The following is a 17,390-nucleotide window of genomic DNA, read 5'->3' on the forward strand; positions in this document are numbered from 1 at the left end:
AAAATCTCCCATGAGAGGATTTTCCCCATGTTCATTGTATTGAAATCCTTCAACAGAGTCCCCTCTATATCCCTTAACTTTCCTCCTTCCCTGCTACCACTACATTCTTGTTTGATCTCCCACTTCACTGGTTTCCTATATCATGGTGTTGTGGTCATTAGTTTACCCACCCTGCAGCCTTGGTTAATCGCTATTGTCATTTCAGAACTGTTTGCACATATGCACAGTTGGTTTGCACATATTGTGATCCCACAAATAATAATGTAATGATGTTCAGATAAGTTAAGGTTGAGAGAATAATTTTGGTTGGATGTGGAAGAGGAACTGAGGGAATTCTCACCAAATTGTGGCAACAGATTGAGGAGAAACAGGGCTTCAATTCATCTGAAAGACTACTTCAGTGATGTACTACTCCCCCAATATGTGTCCGTCTAGGTATTGAGCTGAAATCTCCATTGTAGAAGGAAACCCCAACTCCCCGTGACATATGCCCAATTTGTTGCAGGGTTTCATTTCTCCCTTGTGCCCCTTGCATGGTTTAATTGTTTCCTATTCCTCACAGGAGGCCGCTCTCCGTCGTGAGCAGAAGAAACAAGAGAAGCGGCAGATGAAGATGAAACAGATCAAAGTGAAAGCAATGTAGAACCACCAAATAACCAGGGGCTGGGAAAGGTGGGCTGCTGTCTGGAGACAGCAGACCACATCAAATTGAAATGTTTGATTTTATTGAGAAAAAAAAACTCAGGGCACTCAAAAGTTGGTTCTGCAGTTTTTACAACCTGTTCCGTATGCTGTTCTTGGACAATCTTGAGTAGTTTACTCTTCTTTTCTCTTCATCTACTCTTGTCCTCAATTCTGCATGAAAGTCTTTATATGTTCTATATGGTGCTGAGGTCAGGCATGGAGTTTAAGCTGATGGTTTGGGCATTTGTGCCACATAGCAAACAATGGGATTCAAGTGCTGTTGTGGATCCCAGTTTAACCCTCTAGTTTACAGCAGACCAAAATTGCAGATGATAGATTTATCACACTGGTACACCCTGCATATTCAGCGTTTTTATTTAATGAAGAACCTCAAACAAGTTTCATTGAATTCGAATGGTCATTAAAGACTCTTGGCAACACTGAACTGCACGGATTAGTGTGAAAGCTGTGATCTGTCCCATGCAATATGAATCCTGTGGAGAATGAGGCTGCAACCCAGTGACTGAAAGCAATTCTCAGTTGCTGGACTGGTTACTGGGCTCAGTAGTTTGGGCTGTAGTTCTAAATCTCCTATGTTGCTGCACTAGAGTGGCAATGTCTGCTGGGTTTCTGCACCTGAGCATTTTCATTGTTCTTCTTTGCCTTCTTTACTACTTCATGGCTTCTTCTCACGAATTGCACTCTTGGACATCAGGCAAGGACACGGTTATTGTATCTTTGCATTAGCTTAACACATTAAACAGATGATCAAAACTCCACATTAGTGAGTGGCCAATTTAATTATGAAGAGTAGACATTATTCTAGAACAAAACCATGCTTAATCTGTTTCAAAGAGGGACTTTATGTTGGGTGGGGATGAGAATGGAAGGAGTGTGGAAAAATGTCATTCTGGCCCGTTGCTGCAATTTGGACCATGCCTGGCTCCACATATCTGAATCTTTGGTCAGTGAGAAACATCCTCCTTTGTTCATTCAGGTGTCTGGACATCTCCAGCCACAAAGCAAGTAGTTTTTACAGTGTCCTGGTGGAATGAACAGGCCACACGCTATCCAAATCCACAGCGGTGCATGTTCCTCTTGTCAAAGGCCACTGCTCAGCAGCAGTCATGTGATGGGAACTGCAAAATGTACAGGAGGCTGCAGATCTTCAGCTTAAGGCCTTGAAACCTGTCATTTTATTCATCCCTTAAGTTAAGTTGTTGGGACTGCCCTGTGCATGTGGCCAACAAAGGCAAACAATAAAGATATGTATCTCCGTGTGATGGAAAGCATTTGGTTCATGTATTGGCTACAGATTTCATGGCACCATCTAACAAAGATAGCATAGATTTTCAAGGTCCAACAAGTGCTTAATATGTGCTCTCTGAATCTAGTCAGTCCCTGGCAGGCTTTCATATGGATTTATCTGGCATGGGGAAAGAAGCAAGAGATGAAGATGTTGGGTCAACAATGCAATCACTCTTTCCAACACTCAGTTTGCTGCCTTGTAACATTCACCAGTAATCCCAAAATACACAAAATGCCGGAGTAACTCAGCGGGACAGGCAGCATCTCTGGAGAGAAGGAATGAGTGACCCCACCATCCCCCCCAGCACCAGACCTCACAGGGTCACCCATTCATTCTCCAGAGATGCTGCCTGTCCCGCCGAGTTACTCCAGCATTTTGTGTCCATCCCAAAATACATGTTAACATTTCCAGTGGCCTAGCATCTTTCCCATTCAAGATGTATTTTTGGACTTGGCTACGGACTGTGTTAGTGCTGGAAGCGTTAGTGAGCTCTTTGGAGGATTATCTGTGAATTCAAGATGAGGCTTACCGAGACGTGTCACCTAACTGAAGAATTGATTTGTCAACCTGTTCCTCAGCTTCAGCCATTAACTCTGTTGCTGACATAATCCTGCATCTAAACACCACATGGAGGCCAGAACTTGAACTGCAATATCAGATATTTGCCCCTCGACTGATGAGAATGTGGTGAATAAGTGTTTTGGAATCCATCCTATGGTACTGCATTCTAGGACAAGCCTCCACAATTGGTTTTAAATGTGGTTTTAAAAGGAGCGTAGACAGTCACTCAGGAGTATTTAGTATGCAAAGGATAATGCCAAGCCAATGAGTTTAATACATAATTCCTGTAAAGTGGTTAAATGATACATTTTAGTAGAATATTTTAAATCTGCTTTTTGACATGTTAAAATGTTGGACTTTCAATGTCTTCTGACCCCTTTCATCTGAGTAATTCTCTCCTAAACTATATTGCCTTGACATTTTCTTTCTCACACCACACACTCCCACCTTATGCCGTCAAAGTTCCAGATTTCTATTGTTTATATTAATAGGTGCTTCCTGATATCACTTCAAAATTGCCCAATACTCCCTGAAGCCTGAATTTTGCACATGTTGCTCATGCAATGGTCCTGGATTTTTATAAAATCAGCAAGAAACTGTTTAACCAAATGCTTAAATATATATTAACCCTGTCTTCCAGACCAGCCATAATATGGGATTCAGGTGGTATGATGCCAAGCATCAGCCTCTACATTAGAGCAATGAACCAGTTTAATCTTAAGCACCATTGATCGGTTATGCAATTTAAACTACATGTGCAAGGTATTGTGGTTTTAAAAGGAGCTTAGACAGTCACTCAGGGGTATTAGTATGCAAAGTAAAGTACCATATCAATGAATTTGGTATAGTTTCTGTAAAGTGGCTAAATTTGGCCAACAGTAAGACTCAAAAATAGTCATGAGCCAGACACTACTGGCTGGCCTTGTGTGCTGGTACCCACTCTTGAATAACCCAAGAGGGTTCAGGTTGCGCCTTCAGTGGGTTAGTTCATCTCAAACCCTCAATCATGGGTTTGTGTGCACAAAGATCCTGGGAAGGGGGTCAAAAGAGTTGCATCCCAGCAGTGTTAACATGCCCAAGATAGAAGAGGGGGAAATGGGTAGAAAAATAGTTACATATTCAGTTGTATATTGGACTAGAGCCTATAAAATTCAATATGATGTTAATGTTAAAGTAAATTTCCACTTGTACATTTGAGGCGAAAGGAACTTTCCTAAGGATATGAATCCAGTCCTTGGAATTTACAGCCGCAGGGTACAGCCGTGACTAATCTCTGTTCTGGGTGTAAAGCCTAAGCCCTTTGCCACTTTACACTAAAATTGCTTCTCCTGGTATTTCATGCATTGTATCTGGCATTTTAAATCAATGCTGCAGAGTCACACACGTTTGAAAGAGGGGAGGGTGCAAGCAGAATCTTTATGTTCTTGAGTTTATTTAAGTAAATGGATAATTATTGAATCTATCATGGTATGTGTGTGGTAAGCATGGACTTAATAAAAAAAACTTTTATATTAGAAAAAAAGCCTTGCGTTATGTAGTTCTGTTTTTCTTTGGGTTTGAACTAAATGGATTTCCATCACACCCAAATACAGCAGAAGCTAGAAATAAAAGCAAGAAGCCATAGTATCTCGGGCAATAATAAAGTGAAATGTATAACATTGCAAGTCAAAAATCTTCCATCACAACATGTCAACATTCTTTCTTGCAAAAAATTGTTCTCTGCACTTTTTTTTAAGGAGTTCCCAAAGCACATTGGGAACATAGCTTTAATGTGAATTTTGTGCTGATCAGAATGAGGATTTTGAGTAATGACAGATCAAACACGCCCAACAATAAAAGCATTCATTTTTTTCTTTCCTCGTGGCATTTCCAACATTTTCTGATTCAATGTCGGTATTCCACAACTTTTAGCTTTTGGTTGCAAATAATTAAGGACAGGTACACCAAAGATTAGATATATTGTGCTTCAACCTAAAGGGTAGTAACTATAAGGAGTGGTTGCACAAACTTGGACTGTTTTTTCTCCTGGAGCCTTCAGTGGCTGAGGGGAGACCCGATGAAAATACTTAGATTATGAGAGGGTACACACAAAATGCTGGAGTAACTCAGCAGGACAGGCAGCATCTCTGGAGACTGTAGAAGGGTCACGACCCAAAACGTCTCCCATTCCTTCTCTCCAGAGATGTTGCCTGTCCTGCTGAGTTACTCCAGCATTTTGTGTCTACCTTCTATTTAAGCCAGCACCTGCAGTTCTTTCCTACACATAGATTATGAGAGGCATGGATAGGGTGGACCGTCATGACCTTTAACCCCAGGTGGAAATGGCAAATACTGGAGGGCACAGCTATGAGGCCAGCGAGAGAAAGTTTAAATGAGATATGTGGGGTGGATTTAAAAAAAAAACAAGAGTGTCAAGTGGCATGTGACTTTTAAAGAGGTGTTTACATAGACAGATGAACAGGTAAGGAATGGAGTGATTAATTTAAATTGGTATATTGTGCAGCACAGCAATGGTGGGCTGAGGGGCCTGTTCCTGTGCTGTACTGCTCTATGTTCTAACTATTGCCTGTTCTCCATGAGTGATAAGATTACATTTTCAGCACCAGTTGTTCTAGGTGAATTATTATTGGAGTAAAAAAGAGTTCAAAGGTTCAAAAGCAGTTTGTGCTGACTGCTTATTTGGAACTAGATTGGATTTGAGAATATGTATCCTGTGACCCAACGCTTGTTTAGGAAGATTCACTTTGGGGTGCCTGCCAAGGAGTTATATAATGTGTACTGTAATTATGTACATTTGAGTTTTGCTCGTCTGGTAAATGAATTAGATTAATTGAAATGCATCCAATCTTCATATAATTTCCATTAGTGCACATAATTAAGCTGCTCTGATAGATTAGTTCTTTCAGAAATCATGTAATTGGGCAACAGTAGCAAAAATTAATGTACTGAACTTGCAAATTAAAACGTTGGATTTCAGAAAAGAAAATCCAAATCACCATGACAGCTGGGCGACTCAAATAGTTACATTATGGAATGAAAAGTTAGTATCAGTGACTGTGACTTTCACTATTCAGATCTACCAAAGTATATTACTAATCTTCCAATTGTCTACATATGTAGGGATGGTGCCTGACGACTGGAAAATTGGAAATGGTACACCCAATTGCTTTGATTTTTTTTTAAACAAAAGCTAAACTCCAGATCAGTCACTTTATATCTGATAGGGGGGCATACCAGTAATAATCAGAGGCAGAATTAGCTGTCAAATTAATAAGTGTGGATTGATTAGAGAAAACCAACAATGGATTTTTTTTTAAGGCAGACAGACATTAGCCTAACTTGATTTTCTTTTGATCAAGTAACAGAGCCCATGATGAAAATATTTTAAGGTATAGGAAACTGGCTTAAGAAATGGGAAACAATAATGGGAGTGAAGTGTACACTTGAGTTCCCCAGGGATTGGTAGTTGTCTATTGTCTCTTCTAGTATATCTAAATTATGTATCTTGATGCATTGTGGAGGAAGTGAATGTTTAGGGTAATAGATGGGGTACTGATCAGTGGGGCTGTTTTTATCGTGGTTGGTGAGGAGCTTAATGGGAGTTGCTTGCACTGCACTCATTCAGGGAAGTGGAGATCATCCCATTATGTCACTTTTATCTGTCTTTATGAAAGGCTTTGACGCCCTAAGAAAATAGGAATCTGCCACAGAATGCCCAGCCACTGGTCTGATTTTATGGCCACGGTATTTATGTGGCTATCCAGTTGAGTGTCTGGTCAATGATGACCCCCAGGATATTGGCGTGAGGACGGCCTGGCGAGGGGCCGAGACGCTTCCGTGAGGGGCTGTGGCACTCCCGTCGGAGTGGCCCAGCCCGTGGGAGGAACGGCACTCCCGTCGGAGTGGCCCAGCTCGAGGGAGGAACGGCACTCACGTGAGGGCGATCCGGCTCGGGGCTGGAACGGTGCTCCGGTGGCTGGGACGACGTTCTGGCGGCGGTGACCTGAGTCCTGGGTTCAGCTGCGGGCCAGCGGCTGCGTCCGCTGGACTGGAGGGCGGCAGCTTCGACCACCCCGGGCCGCGGTGTTTGAGCCGGCCCGTTGCGGGGTTCGGTGAGCCGCGGGACTGATTTACCATCGCCCGGTGGGGTATCGCCTCAGCGCAGAGGGAGAAGAGGAGGGAAGAGACTGCAGCCCTAAGATTTTTGCCTCCACCACAGTGAGGTGCTTGGAGGACTCACTGTGGTGGTGTTAATTTGTGTTTATTGTTGTTATTATTGTATGATTGTATGTATGACTGCAGGCACGAAATTTCGTTCAGACCGTAAGGTCTGAATGACAATAAAGGCATTCAATTCAATTCAATTCAATTCAATTGATAGTGGAAAACTTGGTGATAATAATGCCATTGGTTGTTAAAGGTTAAATTCTCGTTGGGATGGTCATTGCCTGGCATTTTTGTCATATAATAACCATATAACAATTACAGCACGGAAACAGGCCATCTCGACCCCTCTAGTCCGTGCCGAACACATAAACGTTCAGTGTGAACGTTACTTGCCACTGATCACCACATGCCTGAATGCTATTGAGGTCTTGCAACATTCAGTCTTGGACAGCTTCATTTGCTAAGGAAATGTAAGTGGAACTGAAAACTTATGCAATCATTGACAAACATATCAATTTCTGAATCTATGCTGGAACAAAGGTCGTTGAAGTAGCTAAAGATACTGAGAACACGGCTCTGCCTTGAAGAACGTTTGCATTGATCTCTTGGTCCCACTATAACCATCTTGCTTTGTACAAGGTATGACCCCAGTGGAGTGTGTTCCTTGTGATTATTATTTGTCATAACAAGATTCCTTGCTACCAAGAACAGTCACTCAACCTTGGAATTCAGGCTTTTGGTCCTCGTTTGGATAAAACCTCAGATGAGGGCTGGATCACGGTGTTGCTGACACGGGCTCGTTGGGCCGAATGGTCAAATTCTGTTTCCATTCTGGTTTATACCTACCTCTGCCCGTCTCCCTCACAACTCCCGGTCCTCTGTCCCACTGTGTAGGAAGGAACTGCAGTTGCGGGTTCAAACCGAAAATAGACACAAAATGCTGGAGTAACTCAGCGGGTCAGGCAGCATATCTGAGGAGAAGGTATGGGTGACGTTTCAGGTCGGGGCCAGACTGAGTTGCTCCAGCACTTTTTTTGCATTTCCTTGTTTCTACAAGAGTCCATGACCCCGAATCGTAAAGATAATTCAAGAAATGCTGGAGAGCAGAGGTCGTTGGAAACAGCAGGTTAGGCACGATCTGTGGAGAAAGAAACATTCAAGTTGAATGAAAGGTTCCACTGAAAGGTTTTGTGCGGAAAACAGAAACGTCATTCATTCCTTCTGTCCAGAGATGCTGCCTGTCCCACTGAGTTACTCCAGCATTTTGTGTCTATCTTCGATTTAAACCGGCATCTGCAGTTCCTTCCTACACATCCCAAGATGTTTCACAGGAGTGACAGTAGACACAGTTTGATAGAGAATCACTCAAGGGTGTGTTAGTGCACATGGCCAAAAGATAACCCAAAGAAGTTTTAAGGTTGTCTTCAGAGATGAGAGAGGGAGAAGTGAGATTAAGAAGGGAACTCCGCTATTTACTTGCAGTTGGCAGCAAATATACTAGAGGCGCTCTCCTCTAGGATCTTTGGTTGGCAGTCCCACTGTGTCAGGCTGGGCTACTGTCGCGCATGCGAGCTTGCTCCCCTGCCGGCGCCGCTCCAGTGCGCAGGCACAGGCCAGGTCGGCGCCGCTCCAGTGCGCATGCACATGCCACGGCCGGCACCCGACTGCGATCGCTCGTCTCGTCCACCGGATGTCTGTGAATGCGCGGGGAGCCGGTGAGTGAGTGAGTGGCGAGGAGTGGCCCGCGGCCGGGCCTGGTCATGGCGGATCCGCAGCGTGTTAGCTGGGGCTGCTGGGCGACACCCGGGCGTCTGAGTCTAATGGCCCCTGTTCGTTGCGACGGGCAAGATTGGAGCTGAAGTGGAACTCTCGGCTCTGGGGATTTTAGGAAGCGGCAGGATGTCGTTTGTGCAAAATAGAACATGATCTGAACGGGACTGAAATGTTGACACGTTGACCATTAAATTTTTGCAGCCAACACAGAAATTGTCGGAGTTGTGGATAGTGAGGGAGGTCGTCTAAGGATTCAACAAGTAAGGTCATGGAGTTATCTAACAGTGAAACAGGCCCTTCAGCCCGACTTATCTATGCTGACCATTATGTCTACCTGGGCTAGTCACATTTGCCTTCATTTAGCTCATATCCCCATAACCTTTATGCGTGTACAAATGTCCTTTAAACATTGTAATTTGTACCTTTCTCTGGCAGCTCCTCTCTACCCGGAGAAAAAGACTGACTTTTCATATTGTCTCCGCCCCTATGGTTGTGTAAACCGCCATAAGATCACATCCTCAACCACCAACACACCAGGAAAATGTCCCAGCCTATCCATTTTCTCTATAATTCAAGCCCTCCGGTCCTGGTAACATCCTTATGAACGTTTTCTGTGCCTTTACCATCTCAATTACATAATTTCCTATTGCTGAGCAACCAGAACTGCATGCAAAACGCACAGGATCAGTCTTGTGCTTTAAACACAGTACTCAATAGATAATATAAACAAAGATAAATCAATGTACATCACAATTTCACGTGAATGACAAAAAGGCAATGCATGTTAAACTTGATTAGACCATATGGACCACAATGAAGAACAAATAAATTGGTAGGGTCAATCATGGCAATCAGTACTCAAATGGGTTAGTCAATTTTATTCAATGATGTGTACGAGTGGCATAAAATTAATGCTACAAGCAGGCACAGAGAGATTGGTTCAATGAAAAATTATAAGATACAGATTGAGAGGTTATACCTACCTGAAAAAAATGAGGAGATTTTGCCCACTTTATGTAAAAATTAATAGAAAAGCATAAGGGATGTTCTAATACAAGATGTTATGAAATAAATTAATGGACTGGATAGACTTCCACTTCTGGGGATACCAAAGTATATGAGCAGTACATAAAATGGTTAGTAAAAAAATCCAATAATGAATTTGGGATAATTAACTGGTGTGCTGAGATGCAACTTCCTGAAGGATGATTAGCACTGATGTATTTCAGGGGGATATACATGAAGGAGGGAGCAAGGAGTAGAAGGCCATGGTGATGGGGTTGAAAGAAGAGGGGCCGGTTTTGTGGAGCATAAACATTGGGATGAACCAGCTGTGCTGAATAGTTATTTGTTCATTATTCTAGTTTGTCCAGAATAGTAAACTTACTAGAAAAAAACAATAAATAATTGGAGAGATTCAGGCATGATTTGTGGCTGCTATTTGCTCCTGATCCAACACCTTCAGTCCCTTGTGTTCATGTTGTTCATCCTTTTTTGCAGCTGGTCAATCGGATTTGCCACCATGGCTAGAGTTGCCACATTTCGAAGTGTTTGCTTGCGGAATAGAAACTACCTCCTGTCGTCACTGTGGAATTCAGCCGAGTTGGTGGCAAAGCGCAGAGCTCTCTCACCGGCCTCCATTTCCCTCTGCGCCCAAGCAAGCTGCCAGTACAGTCTCCTAGTGCCGTGTGCTGAGATCCACATGTCTGCAGCTAATCATGCAGGACATAACAAGTGGTCAAAGGTGAAACATATCAAAGGGCCAAAAGATATTGCCAAGAGTCAGGTGTTTGCCAAGCTTTCAATCATGATTCGCATTGCAGTGAAAGGTAATGTGGAAACAGTTCATGAATTTTGCTTTTAGCTGAATATGTGTTTACTTATTTTGCTATAATACATTTTATCCACTGGATTCATCTGGTTATAAGAATAACACTAGCAAAAAATTACTGAACTTCTTATGAATATTTGGCAAAGTTTTCTTTGAATAAAAATTATGGAAATATTTGATTCTAAGATTTCCATTGCACAGTTTTAACTGCTGCAACGGGTTGAGGAGAGCTACTATGCTATTTCTATACTGAAGTCCCAGACACAAATTCATTTTATTATAATTATTTTTGCAGAAGGTGGTTCAAATCCTGAGTTTAACTCTCAGCTGGCAAACCTCATTGAGCAGTGCCGAACCAAGAACATGCCTAAAGCATCTATTGAAGCTGCAATTAAAGGTGCAGTAAGTATTGCATTGCCATCTTGTAACTATTTCAACTCCTGCTATATAGAATCTTTACTAAACAATTTCCTAATTTCTCCTCCAATTCTTCTATCACTTATTTTAAATATAAGCCCCTCTGCCTTTTGACTCTTCTGCAAATGGGAGATTGGTCTCGCTTATTTTCTCAAATTATACCCTCATTATTCCCTGCATTTCAATCTCCTCTATCCCAAAGAAAATATAATATCCAGCTTAATGAAGTCCTTTCTATAGCAGGGCATAAGATCTGTACTCCAAATATGGCCTTCCCAACATCTTGTGCAGCTATGTCCCAAGTCGGAAAAATGTACTCGCTTCTTCCTTGCAGCGTGGTGACCAGAACTAAGTGCCGAACCCTTGCAGTATTAAGAAGATGGCGGCGCTGGCTTAACAGCTGCGGCCCACCTGCAGTCCGTCTGTTTTTTTCTTTCGTTTTGTTCTTTGTCATGTCTTAGTTAATTTTGTTTTATTAAGTTGTGTATGTGTGTGGGTGGGGTGGGAGAAACATGCTTTGGTCTCTTCCTTCGGGGGATGCGACTTTTTCTTCGGTCGTATTCCCCGTCTCCGTCTGCGCCGAGGCCTAATGGCGGAGCTGGCGGCATTGGAGCTGTAGCAGCAGCAGCAGCGGAGACCTGACTCGGCCCCGAAGCTGTAGCGGCGGCAGCAGCAGCAGCGGAGACCCGGCTCGGCACCGAAGCTGTGGCGGCGGCAGCAGCAGCAGCGGAGACCCGGCTCGGCCTTGGAGCTGTGGCGGCGGCAGCAGCAGCAGCGGAGACCCGGCTCGGCACCGAAGCTGTAGCGGCGGCAGCAGCAGCAGCGGAGACCCGGCTCGGCACCGAAGCTGTAGCGGCGGCAGCAGCAGCAGCGGAGACCCGGCTCGGCCCTGGAGCTGTGGCGGCGGCAGCAGCAGCAGCGGAGACCCGGCTCGGCACCGAAGCTGTAGCGGCAGCAGCAGCAGCGGAGACCCGGCTCGGCCCTGCAGCTGTGGCGGCGGCAGCAGCAGCAGCGGAGAACCGGCTCGGCACCGAAGCTGTAGCGGCGGCGGCAGCAGCAGCGGAGACCCGGCTCGGCACCAAAGCTGTAGCGGCGGCAGCAGCAGCAGCGGCGGAGACCCGACTCGGCCCTGGAGTTGTGGCGGAGGCAGCAGCAGCAGCGGAGACCCGGCTCGGCACCGAAGCTGTGGCGGCGGCAGCAGCAGCAGCGGCGGAGACCCGACTCGGCCCTGGAGTTGTGGCGGAGGCAGCAACCACCCGCGGAATTTGAACCGTCGCCTCGGCGCAGAGGGAGAACAAAGAGGGAAGAGACAGAGACTTTAAGATTTTGCCTTCCACCACAGTGAGGATGTGTTTGGTGAACTCACTGTGGTGGATGTTAAATTTGTGTTGATTGTGTGTTTTTGCCATTTTTTAAATTATATGTATGACTGCAGGGAAACAAAATTTCGTTCAGACCGAAAGGTCTGAATGACAATAAACCAAATCTAATCTAATCTAATCTAATCTAAGAGGGAAGCCGTGCAGTGACATCCTACGTCATTGCTGTATGACACACAGCATTGTTAATGGTGCCTCTGATAGTATTTCAGCTTTAGCTGTTTATACTGTTTATATGCATGTTTCTTATTTGTCAGAAATCCAAGGCTTCAATCTACTCACTGTATGAAGCAAGAGGTCCAGGAGGGTCGGCCCTGCTCATTGAAGTCCTCACGGACAACAACAGCCGAACACTACAACAGCTAAAGAGCATTCTGAACAAAAATGGGTAAGAACAAACTAAGGGACAGTTTTTCAGGGTTTGCCTGACGAGGCCCAATTGATGCTTGTTGCCAAAGCTGTACACAAACAACAGGTGTTGCGGGTTAGTGCAATGCATTACCGTGAGGGATAGATTTTGTTTGTAACCATCTCCCATCTGTGTGCTCCAAGTTTAAAATGCACAGTAATCTGAATGAATGTATAGCAAAGCTGATTTTAATTGTTCTAGAAAGGAAGTTTTCAGTGTATTTTTTCCATTATTTGTCTTGGGACTTTATCTATCTGGGGAAATGACATGGCAGCTTGGGTTGGTACGGGTGCGTCGTCAGGTTGTAATGCTACAATCATCGTGAGTGTGGGACAGCCCTTTACTTAAAAATGAACAGCCCCTTCTGTTCAATGTCCAGTTGTTGCTTTATGAAATGGCTTGGATGAGAAGGCTGGACAGAAGACACGCATTTGAGTAGTGTATTTGATACCTTTGGGACATTGTGTGTACTTTGCATTTCAAAAATAATTTGTTGGTAATGATCATTGTCAAAATGTAAACATTCCTCAGGTGGGATTACAGTGTTTTGAAGTGGGGATTAGGTGCTCATTTAGGTCGGGTGTGGGTATCATTACTGACATCTGACCATATTATTTCACGTGGGGGAAAAGGTCTTACATTTCATTTGATATTCATGTTGGGCTCAGAGTGACCATATACTGGAGCTCACAATGTCCTGTTGAAATCTATGTTATATCCCAGATGTGGAGCCTTCTTTCTCTGCCACAGTTTATTGTAGGGCTGACTGCACTCTATCAATAAGGATTTGAGCTCAGTTATGTTTTCTGCATATTTCCCTGGGATTTGTTGAAAATAATTATAGCCCGATAGCTTGGTCCTCATCCAGCACTTGAAGCTGCTGCTGATAATAACAAAAACTCTATGCATCACAATCCAGATCACATCTGTTCCCATCTTCATGCCAATCATACTTGACCTCCTATTCTTGTCTCAATTACTCACCAATCACATCCGATACTGAACAAAATTGCCAATATGCCTGCAACTGGGTATAATCCTGAGCCCATCAAACTGGATACTCTATCCATAGTCTGATCACACAAAATATAGTTACTAACTGCTGTGCACTCCGAAAACTGCATGCCAGACCTCACCTAATGTCTTTCATATCTCTGCACTTCCATGCAGAATAGACTCAAACTCAGAACTTTGGAGCAGTTAGCTTCTCTTCTTCTCCAAGGCTTCAGATTGGAAAGTGATTTGGCATCCTGTGAGTGAAAGATTGACCAGATTATTTAGGGGGTGGTATTTTCAGATGACATTGTTTTAAGTGGTGTAAATGTACTGGTTTATGGAAACAATACTGTTTCAAATGCCACTTTGGTTGAGTGAAATTTCATCAGTTTTGTTAAAACACCATTATGATGTCTTGTTAATACCAGGGGAATGATGAGTGATGGAGCACGCCACTCTTTCCAGAAGAAAGGGGTGGTGATGGTGAATGGCCTGGATAAGGGCGGTAAGGATGTTCTGTTGGAACGTGCTTTGGAGCTGGCAATTGACTCTGGAGCTGAAGATGTTAAGCAGATTGAAGATGAAGAAGATCAAGTCATGCTGAAGGTGAGAACACATTGGCACTCCTCACAAAAGGACTTCAAGGTCTAATGTGGGCACAGTATGTCTAATCTCCATCAGCAGCACAGTAGGAAGGAAATGACATGCCATCCTTGATGTGTTTAATCAGAACAAAGTTACATAAAGAGCAAAGCTTCCCATCAATTATTTGCTAGGTGCAGCGGGGGTTAATGCTCCTTCCACACTGTTACATCAATATTCCCAGGGCCGGGCCAGCTCAGTTTGGATAGACTGTAATACTTTCTGCACAGTATGTCATTTTATTTCCAGTGCAGATACAGCACAGATTAAATGAAATATCATGGATGCAGTGTTTTGACCAGAAATGTTGACCATCTCTATGTCACTACAAATGCTTCTTGACTTGCTTGCTCCAGATGAAATATGAAACATCCTCTGTACTAACCTGATGCTTGTTCTCACCTGTATCCAGTGAAGAGCAAAAATAAATGTACACAAGCCGTCTTGTTGCATTTGTATCACCGGGATTCTTTGTTTTCCTTATGAAACTAAGAGTTTAATGCCACCCGAGCCAGAATTGGCAACAATTTTGTAATTCCAAGTTCAAAATGGTATCAGCATTAATTTCATGAAAAACAAGTCAGGTTTATCATCATCAGAGTGTGTCAAACTGCTGTGCAATCAACCAATTATTTCAGTACTGTGACCTTTTGAAGCAGAAAATAGCAGCCAATTTATACATTCCGATCTAGAGCGTCAACAGACATGCTGTCTTTGCTTCAAGGGCAGTGTTTACTGCTCATCGCTGGCTGCCTGTGAGAAGATGGTAATGAACCATCTTTGTGAGCCATGGTGACTCGCCCTAGGATGCTGATGGTGGGCAATGCTTTTTTAAAACTGGATTTAAATTCCCCAGCACCTCTGGTGGGATTTGAATATATCTCTGGATTAGTGTTCTTGACTTAGAAAATAGGTGCAGAAATAGGCCATTCGGCCCTTCGAGCCAGCACTGTCAATCAACATGATCATGGCTGTTCATGACTTGTTCAAGAACAATCAAAGTTTAAAAAATTCCATGATTATCTGGATTGATAGATATATTTTGGCCTAGACACTGAAAGCTACCCTCTGTCTTTAGATACCGTTATGTCTACCACATTGACACCAACAAGGACAGGGTCACAGGACCTTTAAACAGTGTTTAATAATTCTCTGAAAATCAGTCCTGGCTCAGAAGAGTTTTATCTATTTTTGAAAGCAATTGCAGGGACCCAAGTTCAATGTGCCTTTGAGCACTACATTTGCCACTGCAGCTGTCAGATAAACCCTTCAGCACCAAGTGGAAATACGACAATGTGAGAAATATGGTCAAGTGTGGAATGGCTAATTTACCGATACCGCCACATTTTATAAGGTGCAGAGTTGTACTTGCACAAGACAAAACTAGGGAATACGGGGAAGAATTTTTTTTTAATTTTTGTGTTAAATAAAACCTGTAAAGCACTCATGCCATACATAATGTTTTCTAAATTATTTTTCAGTTTGTTTGTGACTTGTCCTCATTGCGGGAGGTACGAGAGAGGTTGGATTCATTGGGACTGCTGACCACTGATTCCGGACCTGAATTTATCGCCACCACAACGGTTCCACTAACGGATAGAGATTTGCAAACAGCATTTTGCTTGATTGAACAAATCGATGAGAATCAGGACGTTATTAAAGTCTATGATAATATAGACTTGCAAAGTTAACTGCAAGAAGGAGAGGGTTTATTGTGCATCATGAACAATGACCATGAATATCAAACACAGTTGAATACTGAGTTTGTGTGCAGTGCACTGTATGTGGATCATTTCAAGGTTTTCTGAGTACTCCCAACAATTTTGCCTCAAAACATAAATATGCTGCGCGGTAAACTTACAGTTATGACTAATTGTAGAAACTAAACATTTTATCCATCAGTTTTCATCCTTTGCTGAAGGCTGCTGGGGTACAGTTCTACCAGCACCATGTGCTCTGCAGCCCCTCATCCAATTCACTATTCTCTGTACATTGAATGAAGTGCCATGGACCAGCCTATACAGTACTCATAATTAGGCATAGTTTCTTGTATGTTCATCAGCTAAACATAGGATAGGGCCCGATTCTCCCTGCGGTGGATTGGTCATCTACAGTCCTTGTCTGGCTTGAGAAGGTGCCATGCCCAAATGGCTGAGTCTTCAGAAGAAGGAGAAAATATGCCATTATTTTAACAATTGCTGAAATATTTAATCGGATTTCAATAGCTTTTGTGGGATTTTTTGCGTAAAATTAACATTTTTTGCATAAAATAAACATCAATGTAATGCATGTCAATCCTAGGATTACATTAGGTAAGCCCCGGTGAATGTGGTTCAAATCTTTCTGAAATTCCCCGAATAAATAGCAGGAAATAACAGTAACAAAATACTGTCAGCGTTTGTTTTTATTGACAAGATATTACTTAGTAGGTAGCACTTTATTCTTACCTTCCCCAGTGCCACCTCTCTCTTCCCCACTCCATCTCATCTCCCTGCCAAAATAAGGCATTATTGCCTGCTAACTCTCAAGCTGATAATGATGTACTGCTCCTGCCAGCAGTTCTGCCAATGAAACAGTTCCCAGAGATATCTGCAGGTTAATAAGAGGAGAAAAATTGTGTTGGGGCAATTGAATTCCTCCTGACTCTTGCCTTCTGAACAAACCATTTGAGGATGATACCTCTTGATATTCCCCTTGGGGCTTCCTGCCAATGCATCCATGGTCAAAGTGGCTTCAGAGTTCTGTAAACTGTGAAGTCGCTCTTTGGTTCCTCAGTGTTCTCTGGGAGTTAGCAGCTTGGTGTTCAACTTCCATATCCCCCTGCCTGCCTTCTGGTCTTGCAGGGGGCAGGAAGCACAAAAGCTTTGTTGAGGGAGACAGATGATCATGGATCTGGAAAAAGCTGGAACTTCCAGCCTACTCTTAATATATATGAGAGTCAAACAGAGGGCAGGTAGTTGAGATGTGAAGCTGATTTGTTCTCATTCTTGTCAATGAATCTGATCCTGTCGATAGAGTGTCCATCTATCAGCTTGATAAGAATGTAGGTAGGATGTGTAGGAAAGAACTGCAGATGCTAGTTTAAATGGAAGGTAGACACAAAATGCTGGAGTAACTCATTGGGACAGGCGGCATCTCTTGAGAAAAGGAATGGGTAAGAATGATAAGAATCATCCTCTTGTTAAGAATGATTGGCGATCTCCGGCCCGTTAATCAGACATT

At 43.3% G+C, this 17,390-nt stretch overlaps 2 protein-coding genes across 8 annotated transcripts in view; both read left to right on the forward strand.

The window, feature by feature from the left end:
* The window catches only part of ccdc47 (coiled-coil domain containing 47), a 36,688-nt gene extending 32,612 nt beyond the window's left edge, over nucleotides 1–4,076 (forward strand). For all 3 annotated transcript variants that reach the window (XM_033035160.1, XM_033035162.1, XM_033035161.1), the window contains one exon: nucleotides 563–4,076. In XM_033035160.1, the coding sequence (XP_032891051.1) occupies nucleotides 563–643 (81 nt within the window). In that variant the 3' untranslated portion in view covers nucleotides 644–4,076. The remainder of the gene's footprint in view (nucleotides 1–562) is intronic.
* Nucleotides 4,077–8,342: 4,266 nt separating this feature from the next.
* LOC116981937 (translational activator of cytochrome c oxidase 1) lies at nucleotides 8,343–16,554 on the forward strand. Of its 5 annotated transcripts, none has more exons than XR_004414318.1 (7): nucleotides 8,344–8,436; nucleotides 9,995–10,323; nucleotides 10,621–10,727; nucleotides 12,379–12,509; nucleotides 13,955–14,132; nucleotides 15,650–16,072; nucleotides 16,105–16,554. XR_004414318.1 is itself a non-coding variant. In XM_033035165.1 (7 exons), the coding sequence occupies exons 1-7, from the start codon at nucleotides 8,422–8,424 to the stop codon at nucleotides 15,857–15,859; spliced, it is 978 nt and encodes a 325-aa protein (XP_032891056.1). In that variant the 5' UTR covers nucleotides 8,361–8,421; the 3' UTR covers nucleotides 15,860–16,554. The 5 variants fall into 5 exon arrangements, 4 of the variants coding, with proteins under 4 accessions (XP_032891054.1, XP_032891056.1, XP_032891057.1 ...); XM_033035165.1 differs by adding an exon at nucleotides 9,785–9,792 and having other exon boundaries at nucleotides 8,361–8,436; nucleotides 15,650–16,554; XM_033035163.1 differs by having other exon boundaries at nucleotides 8,343–8,436; nucleotides 15,650–16,554.
* Nucleotides 16,555–17,390: the final 836 nt, after the last annotated feature.

Source organism: Amblyraja radiata, chromosome 16 (genome assembly GCF_010909765.2).
Source record: "Amblyraja radiata isolate CabotCenter1 chromosome 16, sAmbRad1.1.pri, whole genome shotgun sequence".
Taxonomy (NCBI): Eukaryota; Metazoa; Chordata; class Chondrichthyes; order Rajiformes; family Rajidae; genus Amblyraja; species Amblyraja radiata.